Source organism: Manis pentadactyla, chromosome 11 (genome assembly GCF_030020395.1).
Source record: "Manis pentadactyla isolate mManPen7 chromosome 11, mManPen7.hap1, whole genome shotgun sequence".
Taxonomy (NCBI): domain Eukaryota; kingdom Metazoa; phylum Chordata; class Mammalia; order Pholidota; family Manidae; genus Manis; species Manis pentadactyla.
In genome coordinates, this window is record NC_080029.1 from 83144733 (window position 1) to 83157722 (window position 12990).

The window sequence follows — 12990 nt, forward strand, 5'->3', positions numbered from 1 at the left end:
ATGTGAGGGCTTATCTAGATCAGAAAGGCTGGGTGGAGCTCTGTGCTGCTGCAGCATGGTCAAGAGAGAGATGTGATGACTGCTTATAAGAAATGAATGGGTTTCTTAAACTTTATTTCTCCCTTTGACTGATTTTGGTTTTAGAGGTATTTTGCCCTGGAATTTTCTCCCTGGAGTTACAACGTGGTTTTCAATTAATGCTATGATCTCTTTGGGCTATCTAGTGTGTATGTCCGGGGAGCGGAAATCCCGGGGCAAAATATCTCTAAAAACTGAAATGGGTCAAAGGGAGAAATACAGTTTAAAATCCATTTATTGCTTACAAACTGCAGTCCTGGGCCTTCTCTCTTTCCTGCTCCAGCAGAAGCAAAACCGGCTTCCCCCCTCACAAATTGCAGTCTGGGGCCATTTCTCTCCTCTGCTTTGGAGCAAGCAAGCCAGCCCCCTCCCCTTACCCTCTCAGGTTTAGACACTCCCTCGGTTGCCTAGGTAATTATCCATTGATATGGAGATGAACTTCTCTCCACCCCTGCGGAATGATGCAAATGCCCTAAAGCCATACTTCTCTCCACTCTTGAGTGTCTGTTGATACACAGATGTACTAAAGCCAGGTGAGACATTCTGGAAATATTACAATTTTACCCACATACTGGGAAATCACAGACTGAGTCCCTCATGGTTAGTCATTTGTTTCTTCAGTAGAAATAAGTTGGAAACCCTGGCCTAGAGTTAAGAGAACTCAGTGTAAGTTAACAGAAATTTGGCAGCCAGCCAGTGTGAAATTAAATATACACAGCTTTTTTTCTCTTCCCATTGTGTTAATTTTTTTCAGAAACAGGTATTTGATGAAAAATCATGGAGTTGCAGGAAGGCGAGAGCCTGCAGGGACCTGAGGCCCGAGGCTCTGCCATGAGCAGCTGGGGAAGCCAGTGCACCGCTCTGGGCATTAGCGCTCATCTGTAGGTACAGAGTAATCACATGGCCCTCATGCATTTTAGAATTAGGAGCTAATAAACTCAGATATTTCTGGTGAAATGCTTCAAAGTGAATGTATGCTTTGAATAAATACAGAATAATATTTTTGTAACTAAAGCAGGTGCTTGGTTGGTTTGATCCTAACGCTAACATGGCTCTCCGCCCTGCTTTCAGAAGCATTTCTCAGGCATTCTAAGGCCAGGGCCTGAAATTTCCAGAGGCCCTTTTTTTTCCCCTGGAGGGCCCATAATTTGTGCTCAGCCCAGAGTTATGGTCTCCATATGCCTCCCCTCTCTCAGAATTTGAAGGTGAAGAATTAAAGGAATTAAGGGATCCCAGGGGAGAGAGTCTGGGAAGCATTGGTGAATGGCATCAGATGCAGAAGAGATGGGACAAGGGCAAAGGAAGCAAACAGGAGGGTCTGGAAATATGAACACATTCAGGGCAGACACAACTGCTTCTGTGGGAAGGCAGTCAGCACACTGATGGATCTGGAAGTTATTTGCAAGGCTGATCAGCTCCTGGTTGTATTTCAGCTGTGACAAATGGTGCCTGGCTGAACAAATGTTACATTTCCATGAATTAATAATCTAAGAAAAATAGATGAAGAAAATAGACACACCTGCCCTCTGTTGGATTATCTGAATATTTCATTTTGCTCCTCATTTCCTTAACTTCTTACAAAATATACTGGTGTATCCTGAAAATATTTAGGAAATCTCTGGTTGGTAACTGATTCAAAATGTGTCTCATTTTGATAGGATGGGATCCTTCTCCTTCATAAGTTAGGTTAAGTAGTTACAGTGCAGAGAAAATGGCACTTGAAGTAGATAGAAAGGACTAAGTTTCATTCTTGCCATAATTTACTTCTTGGGTCACCACAGGCACTAGAGTGGACCTGCCCAAGCCTCAGTTTCCTCCTCTACAAAATGGACATCATACACAGGCAGTTCTTAGAATTTACAACACTGTGATGCTTCATAATGACACACAAGTGGCCAATAACTCTTGCATATGAAAAACTGAGCTCACTGCTTAGCTACGATGTGTTTAATAAATGTTGGCTAAAAGCTAAAGTTGAATATCCTCCCAAAGATAGTGGTATTTAATGGCTGAGCCCTTATAAAGTAAAATGCACACTGTTTGTTATCAATGGATGCTAGGGAAGACTTGACAGATTGCTTCCATTACAGTCTTTAACTTCTTGCCATTTAGAAACTAATCTATTCCTTGTCATTCATAAATCAAATAAGAAGAGAACTGGAGGCATGGTAGAATCCATCCCTTAGCCTGATCATGAAATATCCTCTTTATTCTTACCTCTGCTGAGGTGTCCACATGTTTTTACCTCATGAAATGAGAAGGTAGATTGGTGCTTTTGATGAAAAATTTTTTGCCTATTAGGAATGTAAGTTGAATTATGTTGCTCTGGGTTTAAAATATGAGATCATCCACACTAGGACTTGTATTACCGGATTCTTTCCAAAAAAACTTTAAATTTAAGAGCCTGATAAGAATGGGATAAAAAAGTTTTTTTCTTGATGTTTTGTGTTTGCTATTCCTAAACTTCAGAATTACCATCACCTCTTTCTGAATGTTATTTCAGGATAGAAGGTGACCTGACTATGTAAATTTTTCCCAAGCCCTACTGATTATCTTGGTTGCCAAGATAGTACACAGAGAAATATGAACATAATTATTTTCAAAACCGATATGATAACCCAAACCTCTGATCTACCAATCACCAGGCTACAGTTTACTTCTCCCAAAGATTCACTGTTCAGTCCCATGAAACCTGGGGTTTTATATGACTCATGTTAGCACTATTACCTTCTCTTTCTTTTGTAGACTCACCTGGCCACCATTTCTTTCTCCTTGTGGGAGGCATACCCGCTGCTGCTAAGGGGCTTCAGAGGGGATGACAGGAAGTAGAGGTGGTGATTGGTGAAGTACTGGTCCACCAGCGGGAGGAGAACCTGGGAAATCCACCATAAATTAACTTCTAGGAAGCTAGCCAAGCCCTTCTGTTCGTTCTTTAGAAAAAGTTTCTTCTCAGTGAGCCAAAAGCCTCTGAACATTGGGATTTACATGAAACTCTACCTAGTAAATCCCAGTTTGCTACATATTTTCCTCTTGTATGCTTCACACCAGAGGTCTTGGGGATAGGTAAAAGGATAGGGCTACTGACTAAGGGCCGAAAGAAATATGCATATGGCCCTGAGTCAGCATTTTCAGTGGAGTCCTGTGGTACACCTGCACTTAGACATTGCTTCCTGGGGATGGCATCCAACAGGCACACTTGGGACATGGCCTAGCACTACTAGCTTTGAACATCTGTCTCTGCTCAGGCACGGCTACCCAAGGCCTCACATGCATTTAGTCCTCTGAGTAGTGTTGTATGGCAGAGACTGCCCACTGGCACCCACATTCATTCTCCCCTTCTTTCTCTTAGCAACAGAAATGCTTGTGTTTTAGCTGGGCACAGGGTCATCCAGCTTGAGAATGCATTACTCAGACTCCCTTGCAGCTAGGCTAAAATGACTGAGTTACAGCCTCAGAGATAGAATTTTAAAAAACAGCAGCTTACCCTCCCCTCTCCTTTTCCCCATTCCTACAGATGCAGGACAGGTGTTCTGTCTGGCCCACCATGAAGCAGACCACACCTCAGAAGATGGTGGAACATCAAGAGGGAAGAACCTGGCTCCCTGGGTGATGGTGTGGAGCAGAGCAGTCTGGCTACCTCCTTGGACCACCCACCTGCCTTGGGACTGTTCCACAGCAGAGAAATATATGTCCAGCTCATTAAAGCCATTGGAATTTTAGATATCTTTGCTGAATCAGTTTAACTTGTACCCTAAATTGCACAGATGCTAGGAAGAAAGTAATTTGGTTAAATGCAGAGGGTCACTTACTTTGGCAAAGAATTTGATCTCCTGGTCACGGGGAGACTTTTCTGTTTTCCCACTGCCAACAATGGCTTCTACAGAGACAAAAGTAACACAAAATTGGCCAGAGTTCAAGCAAAAACAAAACAGTCATAGCGTTTTAGAAACAGAGTAGCTTTTCTAAAGGTCTTTTGATTTTACAGTTTATCTTCTATTTTACAAAGTACTTTTCAATTGAGCTGGTTAGTTATTTGTGTCAATTCTTGAAGCTGTTTCCCTACCCTTTTCTCCACATTATTGAGAACAGTTTCAGAAAGGCTGAGTCATATGCCCACAGTCACAGACAAAACAATGGAAAAGTTAAAATAGGGTGTATTACATGTAAAATGACAAATGGTTCAATTGAACTCAAACCCAGTAGAGAAACAAAGGACGAAACAGATTTATTTAAGTGTAATGGGGGTGGGGTGCAGGAAGGGGGAATCTCAGCCACTATTTTCCATCCCCCCACCCCAAAACCATATGTCTAAGTGAATCATGAACAGCTACTGAAGCATCATCCTTTAATAAAGGAATATCAAATTCTTTTGTACATTATGAGAAGCACACAGATTTTGTGATATCTCACAATGATACTTACCCAAATGAGCAATAAACTCTTGAGCAGAATCAACATATTTCAGGATCTTCTTCAAAAACTTATAGGCAAACCTCTTTTCCATGGAGGAGGCGTCCAGCTCCATATCCTTCATACCCCTAGGTTAGAAATGGGTGAACCCAGGAAGTAACAGCACCATGTGACTTTGCAGCATCAGCAATCCAAGCTACACTGACTTCATTTTCCAAATGTTAATGGTTATCCTGGTTTAGTGACCTGATTCATCATTTGACTGACTTCCCCTGGCATCTGGAACCTGCCTCTGTGTGCACACAACACCTGTACTGCAATAATTTCTGAAAGGATTTTTCAGTAAGATCTTACCATTCATTCAACAAATACTGAACTGGGGACACACCAGAGAAGCAAACAAGAAACTTTACTCTCATGGAACTTCCGTGGCTAGCTGTAAACAGACATAAACAATATGTAAAAGAAAATATAAACTATATGGAATGCTAGAAGTTACCAAGTTTTGTGAAAAACAAAAATTAAAGCAGGCTGAGAGGGCCTATGAGAGCCTGAAGTGGGGCCAGCATATGATAGTGTTACACAGGGCAATCAGTGCAGGTCTCATTGGGAGGAGGACATCAGAGTAAATGCTGGAAGGAAGTGAGTCACATGGACACATGGGGAGGGAGCTTTCCAGGCAGAGGGAGTGGTGGTGCAAAGGTCCTGAGGGAGAAGCATGCGTGCCGAGTTGAAGGAATATGGCAGAGGCTTGGGTGGATGGAATGGAAGTGAGAAGGCAGAGTGTGGGTGGGCAGTGCAGTAAATCATTAGGGCCTTGTGGGCCATCCTTAAAATTTTGCTTTTGCTTTGAGATGGAAAGCCACTGAAAGTTTTGAGTAGAGAAATGACATTCTAAAATAATTATTTTAGTTGCTAGGTTTAAAACTGACCATGGAGAGCAAGGGTTGCACAGCAGGCTGCCCAGGGAGGAGACTCATGCAGGAATGATGGTGATGGCATGGCATGGGTGAGAAGTGGTCAGATTCTGGGTGCCTTTTAATGGTAGAACCATCAGGATTTCCTGAAGGATTAGATGTGCATTGGGAGAAAAAGGGAAGAGTCGAGGTTTTTGGCTTGAGCATGGGGAGAGCAGGAGAGGCTGAGGATAGAGCAGGTCTGAGCATGCACAGCAGGAAAGCAGGAGATATGGTGTCAGCAGTCTTTGTCCTCATCTGCACATCCAAATGACCTCCACAGGGGCTGGCACATGGCAAACACCTATTAGGATATGTCAGCTGAATTCGATTATCCTTGTTTTGTCTCCCTATTTCCTTTTCAGTTATAGTAAGGAGGGATTTTTCATTTCTCTGAGCAAGTTCTTTATCAGCAAATCACAGTAGGAATTTTATCTTGGTGTTGAGAACAGGATTAAAATGACATGGGAGTCTTTCTCAAATGCTTCCCTGGAGGCTGTCTCCCACTGTCTGACCTTTCCTGCTCGACAATAGGGCAAATAAGTTTTGTTATTTCTGCAAATGAGCTACAGTAGAAATATTCGTATGGATTTTTATTTGGGTGTTTGCCATACAGTGGCAGAGATTCTGTAGGCAACTAAAAGACGAAGCATCAGCCTCCGCAAATGTTTCCTTCGGGAGGCGTGGCTATATCAGAACAGGAACACAAGCTTGTTTTTCAATTCCACAAAGGACTCAGCAAGCAGGATCCTGCATCACACACCACCACTGACATCTGACCAGCAAGAATCAGGTTCTACCTTTATGACTTAAGCAGCCAAGAACCATCTTCATATAAAACATTCCTCTAGATAATTCTGACAAACATAAGTTGAGATAAAAGGTCTCAGGAAATCATGATTTGTTCCATCTCCCCAGGGGAGCTGGATCTTCATAAGTATCTGTTCCCTATGTTCCAAGACTGTTTATGGCAGTTATGCTTACTGCTGCAAATTTGAAACTTAATTAAATATCATATAGAATGACAAAATAAAAGTGTGAAGAAAACTGTTGATTCTAAGCTGCATATTTTGCAAGGACCTGCAGTTCCAAGTTTCCAAGTACAGGGTTCCTGAATTAGGTTTGAGTGAGACAACTGTAAAAGGCAGGGGAGGAAACCGGGAAAAAAAATCTAGAAAAATACTGTACTTACATTGTTTTCTCTGTGCCTTAATTCTCACTGCTTCTGAAAGAAGCCCCAATTCTAAAGCTGTGAGGATGCATTATGGATATGGCTTAGAACTCCGATAGATAAAACATACAAAAAAATAAAAAAGGTTGTGGGGCCTAGAGCACAGTATCTGTGAATGAATGCATATTTATATGTTTTAAGTTACAATTAAATGTTCAAGGTACATGTACATAATTTATCATCGTTCTTTGCTGTAACTGATTTTTAAAAATTTATGTCAACCAGTCCTGTAATATCAGAAAAGAGGGTTTCACGCTCTAAAATAAAAATTTTTTCATTTCAAAAGACTGAACCAGTTTTGCAAGCAGGTGGAGAGGGAGAGAGCAAACCCAGAGGCCAGCCCATCCCACTAGCATCGCCTGGAAGATGACTTACCTAGAAACCATAATGCCGTTCGCTTGGAGGAATTTAAACAAGTCCTGTGCCTTCTCTCGGTCCCTGAACTTTTCCTTGGCAGTCAAGGTGTCATACGGCACCAAAAGGGGGTGACTGCCGCCACCTGGGGTCAGGATAGGGAGAAATGACAAAATATTTGGCTCTTTGCATTTCTGGGAGAAATGACCTGCCCCTCCCCGCCCAGCTCACCTTCTGCGGAGGGTGCTGTGAACCCAGCTCACCTTTGCTCTCCAGCTCCAGCTTCTTCTTCTTGGCCCAGATGTTGTGATAATTCTCAGCCACGACCTCTACCATTCCCTGTGTCCCACCAGGAGACAACAGAGTGAAGGCAAGCATGAAAAATGGGTTCCTACCTGCCAGGCTATTTCAGGCAGCCTCAGGAGCAGAGCGCCACCAGATGCTAACGGCTCACTGCTAAGTGTCTCCCATCACTAATTAGTCCATGCTTCTGCCCCTCATTAGTTTTATATCTTCCCATACACAGAGAAAACAATTTCTAATTCTGTCCCTCCCTTGTAACTTGTTATCCTGGCAGGTGGACACATTTATGAGGAAACACACATTGTCATTTGAAACTGAATTCTGATGGCACTTCATTTGTCAAAAGAGTTCTGTATCTTACCCTTGACTTGAGACAGGAAGCTGGGAGGGGGTGTCCAGCAAATACCTAAAATTCCTGAAACCCAGCTTGACCCTCTATAAATAATCACATCTTGGAGAAAATGGCTGCAAATAAGATTTCTCAAATAGAATTCATTTGTGTAAGGTTCATAGAACAGTGACCTGGAGAGAAGGGTGAACTCTGGAAAGAAACTTTTTCTCAGGCCCAGAGGGTTGCCCTGATCGGCTCTCTGAAGAGTAACTGCGTCAAGCGGCGGCTGCTCACGGCCACCAACGTGTTCAAGAGAGCAGGAACGGGAGGAGCCTTAGGGCTCTACTTTCATCCTCTTGCCTGTAGGTGCCCCTAAATCCTGCAACGACTGCTTGTCTGCACCATGATGGGGGACTCGATGGAACCCACTATGGGATATCCAAGTGTCCTCATGGCCGGGGAGACCGACTAGGACCAGGGAAGCACCCCAGCCTGGGGCTGTTTCACAGATTTGCTCCCAGCTCTTAGTCTATTTACTACTCATTTCTCCTTGCTTTTATTCATCCTACTTTGTGTTTTGATATAGTAATTTGCTGTTTATTTCCCCTTTATTGAGTAATTGCCTGTTATACTATCCCTGGAAGCAGGGTAAAGCCTCACCTTACTAGATGATTGGTTAATTCTGCTGAGGCTTTCCCTGTGGCCTCTGCCCAATGTGGCTTCTCCTGGGTTTTTATATTTTAGTGCTGATATGTTCCAGGCATTCTTTCTTTTTTTTAAAAAAACTCCTTGGAGGGTAGTACATCCTGCACTTGAGGGGTTTCAGAGAGCAAGTCACGCTGTTCTGAAAGAGTCGACACTGACCTGGAGCTCTCTGGAGAGCACAACGTTGGAGAGGTCCAGGGGGGCAGGTGTGTAGCTGTTGCCCTAGGAAAGCAAAGGCAGAATCACTACGTTTGCCATTATTCTCCTTCTTCTTATCAGCATCTCTGACTTCAGCTGCCAAAGATGTATCCCCAGGGCTTGTCCTTGCTAGTCCTAGCCTCTGATACCGCAGCAAGAGCCTTCCCAGACCCCCGTGGGTTGTACTGGCCCAGCATTGGCCTCTGGGCACAGCTGCCATACCTGGCTGGCCTGGGACACACTTCGAAGCTTCTCACTTTCCCGCTGTTGGACTAGGGCTTCTCCCTCCTTGGCCCTCTCTACAGTCCAGCCCACAGCCAGCATGGTTTTCAGGGACTCTCTGGCAGGCCAGCGATAAATTTCCTTCTCCTGGAAGAAAACCGAGCAGAAGAGCATTGCCGAGCATGTCCCAGAACCGACTGGCCTGTCTCCCTTTGCAGGTGGGATCCCACAGTGGACAGGGGTGCTAACTGGCTCCAGCCTCCTTTTACTAGGTCAAAATAACCTCTACAGCATCTTGTCTGAATGACATAACCTGTCATTCTGTACAAGTACAGTCTCCTGTGTTCAAAGGGAACGTACCAGGCATCATCCACAGTTTGTAGAAAAGGAACAAGAATAAGAGAGTGACTCCTCATGTTCTAGAAGCTATTTAGCAGGATTTGTCAAAATGCATCTGCACAAAGCTCTCCTTCGAGCTTGGGAATTAAAATTCTTATATTTAGAATTGTCTTTTGAGTGCTTCACGATTTTTTTAAAGTATCATTGATACCTTATAAAGGTTTCACAAGAAAAACAATGTGATTATTACATTCACCCTTATTATCGAGTCCCTCCCCATACCGCATTGCAGTCACTGTCCATCAGTGTACTTAGATGCCACAGAGTCCCTATTTATCTTCTCTGAGCTACACTGTTTTCCCTGTGACACCCCCCAACACCATATGCACCAATCATGATGCCCCACAATCCCCTTCTCCCTCCCTCCCCACCTGCCCTCTCCCACCCCTCCCCTTTGGTAACCACTAGTCCTTTCTTGGAGTCTGTGAGTCTGCTGCTGTTTTGTTCCTTCAATTTTGCTTCATTGTTATACTCCACAAATGAGGGAAATCATTTGGTACTCGTCTTTCTCCGCCTGGCTTATTTCACTGGCGCTTCACGATTTTATAGATGGTCAATATGCACACAAAGAGAAGCATGTCATTCTTTACATGTGACACGAGGCCTGAAGCTTATAAGGAACTCTTACTGACACCAAGATAGGAATTCAGAGTTGAGTTGAATGAAATTTTTTTTTTTTTTTTTTTTTTTTTTTTGTGAGGGCATCTCTCATATTTATTGATCAAATGGTTGTTAACGACAATAAAATTCTGTATAGGGGAGTCAATGCTCAATGCACAATCATTAATCCACCCCAAGCCTAATTTTTGTCAGTCTCCAATCTTCTGAGGCATAACAAACAAGTTCTTACATGGAGAACAAATTCTTACATAATGAATAAGTTACATAGTGAACAGTACAAGGGCAGTCATCACAGAAACTTTCGGTTTTGCTCATGCATTATGAACTCTAAACAGTCAGTTCAAATATGAATACTCATTTGGTTTTTATACTTGATTTATATGTGGATACCACATTTCTCTCTTTATTATTATTATTTTTAATAAAATGCTGAAGTGGTAGGTAGATACAAGATAAAGGTAGAAAACATAGTTTAGTGTTGTAAGAGAGCACATGTAGATGATCAGGTGTGTGCCTGTAGACTATGTGTTAATCCAAGCTAGACCAGGGCAATAAAACATCCACGTATGCAGAAGATTTCTCTCAGAACGGGGGGGTGAGGTTCTAAGCCTCACCTCTGTTGATCCCCAATTTCTCACCTGATGGCCCCCCTGCGACTGTGCCTGTCTTAGGTTGTTCCTCCCTTGAGGAATCTTACCCGTCTCTGGCTAACCAGTCATCTTCCGGGGCCATACAGGGAAATGTGAAGTTGGTAAGTGAGAGAGAAGCCTTATTGTTTGAAAAAGTTAGCTTTTTATTTCTTTGCATATTTATGCCCTGTGGCTTCTATGCCCAGCATTTGTCTTGAGGTATCTTTACCACTTGGAAGAATTATGATACTCGGTAAATTTGATATGAGGCACGAATTCTATTTAAGGGTTGTAATTAGGAAGGAAGAAGAAAAGCTATAGAAGTAGCAGGCGGAAGAAAACATGGGAAGATTGATTATTTCTTTGACATATCTTCTTGTAGAGTAACTTCAGCATGTATAGGTTTTAAGCTACTACTTAAATTGCACACACACATTAACATAATAGGAGTATAGTTACATAACCAAAGCATATCTGTAATTACCAGCCATCTGCAGTGAAACCAAGAAAACCAGTTAGGCACCTTAGGCATTTGTGAAAACTTATCTATGATATGGTGGATATTGTCCAACTGAACTTGAACAGTCTGAGAGAAATCAGACAAATTAAAACAACCCATTCCTGGGGACTGTTCACATGCCATATGTTCTTTTAACAGTAAATAGTTTGTAGTTATAAGACTTTGGAGTGCTACAATTTGCACTTCTCCAAATTCTTGGTTGAGTTCCAACAGTATAGATCCAGTCCAATTTTGTTGTTTTACTGTATGCACAGGCCAGCTTAGATATCTCCTTCCTCATTCCCATGGCAAGTCCAGGAACTGGTGGGATGAGTGCATCTACAGCTGTAGCAGTGCATGGATCTTTGTTGGGGTTTTTTGATGATTGAATGAAATTTTTAAATTAAAAAACCCAACAACTACCACTGAGAAAGCCAGCCCTATTTCCCTGGGATTCTCTTCTCTACTCCCTTTGTCACATATGGGAGAAATTTCTATCTGAATTTTCACCAGCAATTCAAGTGTCCCCCTCTTCCCCAACTATCCTGCCTCAACAATTCAACAAAAGACCTTCTGTATCATTTGCAAGTGAACTACAGATGCTTTTTGGCCCAGCCTCCAAGTGCTGGCTGTTACTTCTTCTGCCAACGGGCTCTCAGAGCCAAAGAACAGAAAGAGGCCCTTGGGAACTGGTCCTGGGGCTCTTGTCCACTGAGAAGCTCCTGAGGGGGTTAAGGTTTCCCAGGAACTTGAGGGGAAAGTGCCCTGAACTCCTCTGACCGTAGATACAACTTCCAAGGAAGGAAACTCTGCACGGCCACTCGGCGTGAGCACAGGCCAATTCCTTACCTTCTCTGTTAAAGTCCTGAAAGGTCTTATCAGCGGATGAGTCTTCACGTTTTCGTCCAGGGAAATTCCATATTTCCATCCATTCTGACTCTGTAGAAATGTTCTCAGTTCAAATATTGTTGGCGCCCAAAGAGCTCTGCTATGTGACCCAGACCCCAGCTTCTCTTTTCACTGAACAAGTGGAATAATGGAATGTGACAGAGCTTGGAAATTAGCCTCCAAAATATCTAATTGATCCGCTAAGGCCTTCAGGCTCTCTGCCCCCTGAAGTTTGAACTCTGCTCTTTTATTTTTCCTTGTTTTAGAAGCTGTCCTCTCCACTTCACTCACTTGTGTTTCAGACCACTACAGACAGGAGGATGTTTCAGAAGAGCCAGGGGAACAATGCTTCTCAGGCCAGTGTGTCACGTTCCCAGGCAAGGGCAGAGGTCAAGGCTAAAGGTACGTGAGGACTAAACCACTGCATGGAGGGTCTGATTCAGTTTGCATCCCTTGCCCACTAACCCCAGAGCAAAACTGTAGCAATGCAAGTTTCCCAGAGTCCCAGAGGTCTAACAACTTCCAAAGCCACTCGACAAATACTGGCTGGATACCCACTACAGCACGCCAGGTTGGTCTGAGGCATAGGATACAGAGCTACAGATTTCTGAATGCAGAGACTGAGTACGAGTACTTGATCTCCATAACCTCACAGCCCCCAAACTCCTGCTCTTTCTCAATTTCTGCTGGCACTCACTTGTTCATATATATGTTCCTCAAGTTTCTGTCCCTTCTCAAGGGCATTCTCCCTGGGGGATGTAATCTAGGCCCACGGTCCACAAGTGGACTAATCTCAAATCAGTAGTTTCAGCCCAGATGTAATTTCCAAATCTATTTAAACTCTGCTTAGCTGTCCACAGGTACTTCCCAACATGTCAGAAACAGAACCTGGCATTTTACTTCTCTAAATGGCTCCCTTTCTGGGTTCCTGGTTTCTCAGTGAACAGCGCCAGCTTATACTCACTTTCCAAGGCAGAAATGTGGGTATCTTTCCTGACACCCGCTTCCTCTGCACCCACTCACATGGGTTCAGCCCCCTAGACCTATTCATTTGTGTGCCTCTCCCTAGCTTCCCTGCCAGCATTTTAGTCCAGCCACAGGAGCTCTCACCTTGGTTACTGCAACAGCTTGCTCTGTGGTCTCTCTGCCTCTGGTCTTGCCACCTC

General features: G+C 43.4%; 1 protein-coding gene across 11 annotated transcripts in view; it reads right to left on the reverse strand.

Annotated features, from left to right (window-relative positions):
- RYR3 (ryanodine receptor 3) overlaps positions 1 to 12990 on the reverse strand; it is a 515713-nt gene that overhangs the window by 88617 nt on the left and 414106 nt on the right. For all 11 annotated transcript variants that reach the window (XR_008992553.1, XR_008992552.1, XM_057488647.1 and 8 more), the window contains exons 53-60: positions 11786 to 11875; positions 8789 to 8935; positions 8528 to 8590; positions 7293 to 7368; positions 7051 to 7174; positions 4501 to 4616; positions 3888 to 3955; positions 2830 to 2951 (exon numbers count right to left, since the gene is read on the reverse strand). Coding sequence is in view for 9 of the 11 variants with exons in the window: in XM_057488647.1 (XP_057344630.1) it covers positions 2830 to 2951; positions 3888 to 3955; positions 4501 to 4616; positions 7051 to 7174; positions 7293 to 7368; positions 8528 to 8590; positions 8789 to 8935; positions 11786 to 11875 (806 nt within the window). In the remaining 2 variants the exon portion in view is untranslated. The remainder of the gene's footprint in view (positions 1 to 2829; positions 2952 to 3887; positions 3956 to 4500; positions 4617 to 7050; positions 7175 to 7292; positions 7369 to 8527; positions 8591 to 8788; positions 8936 to 11785; positions 11876 to 12990) is intronic.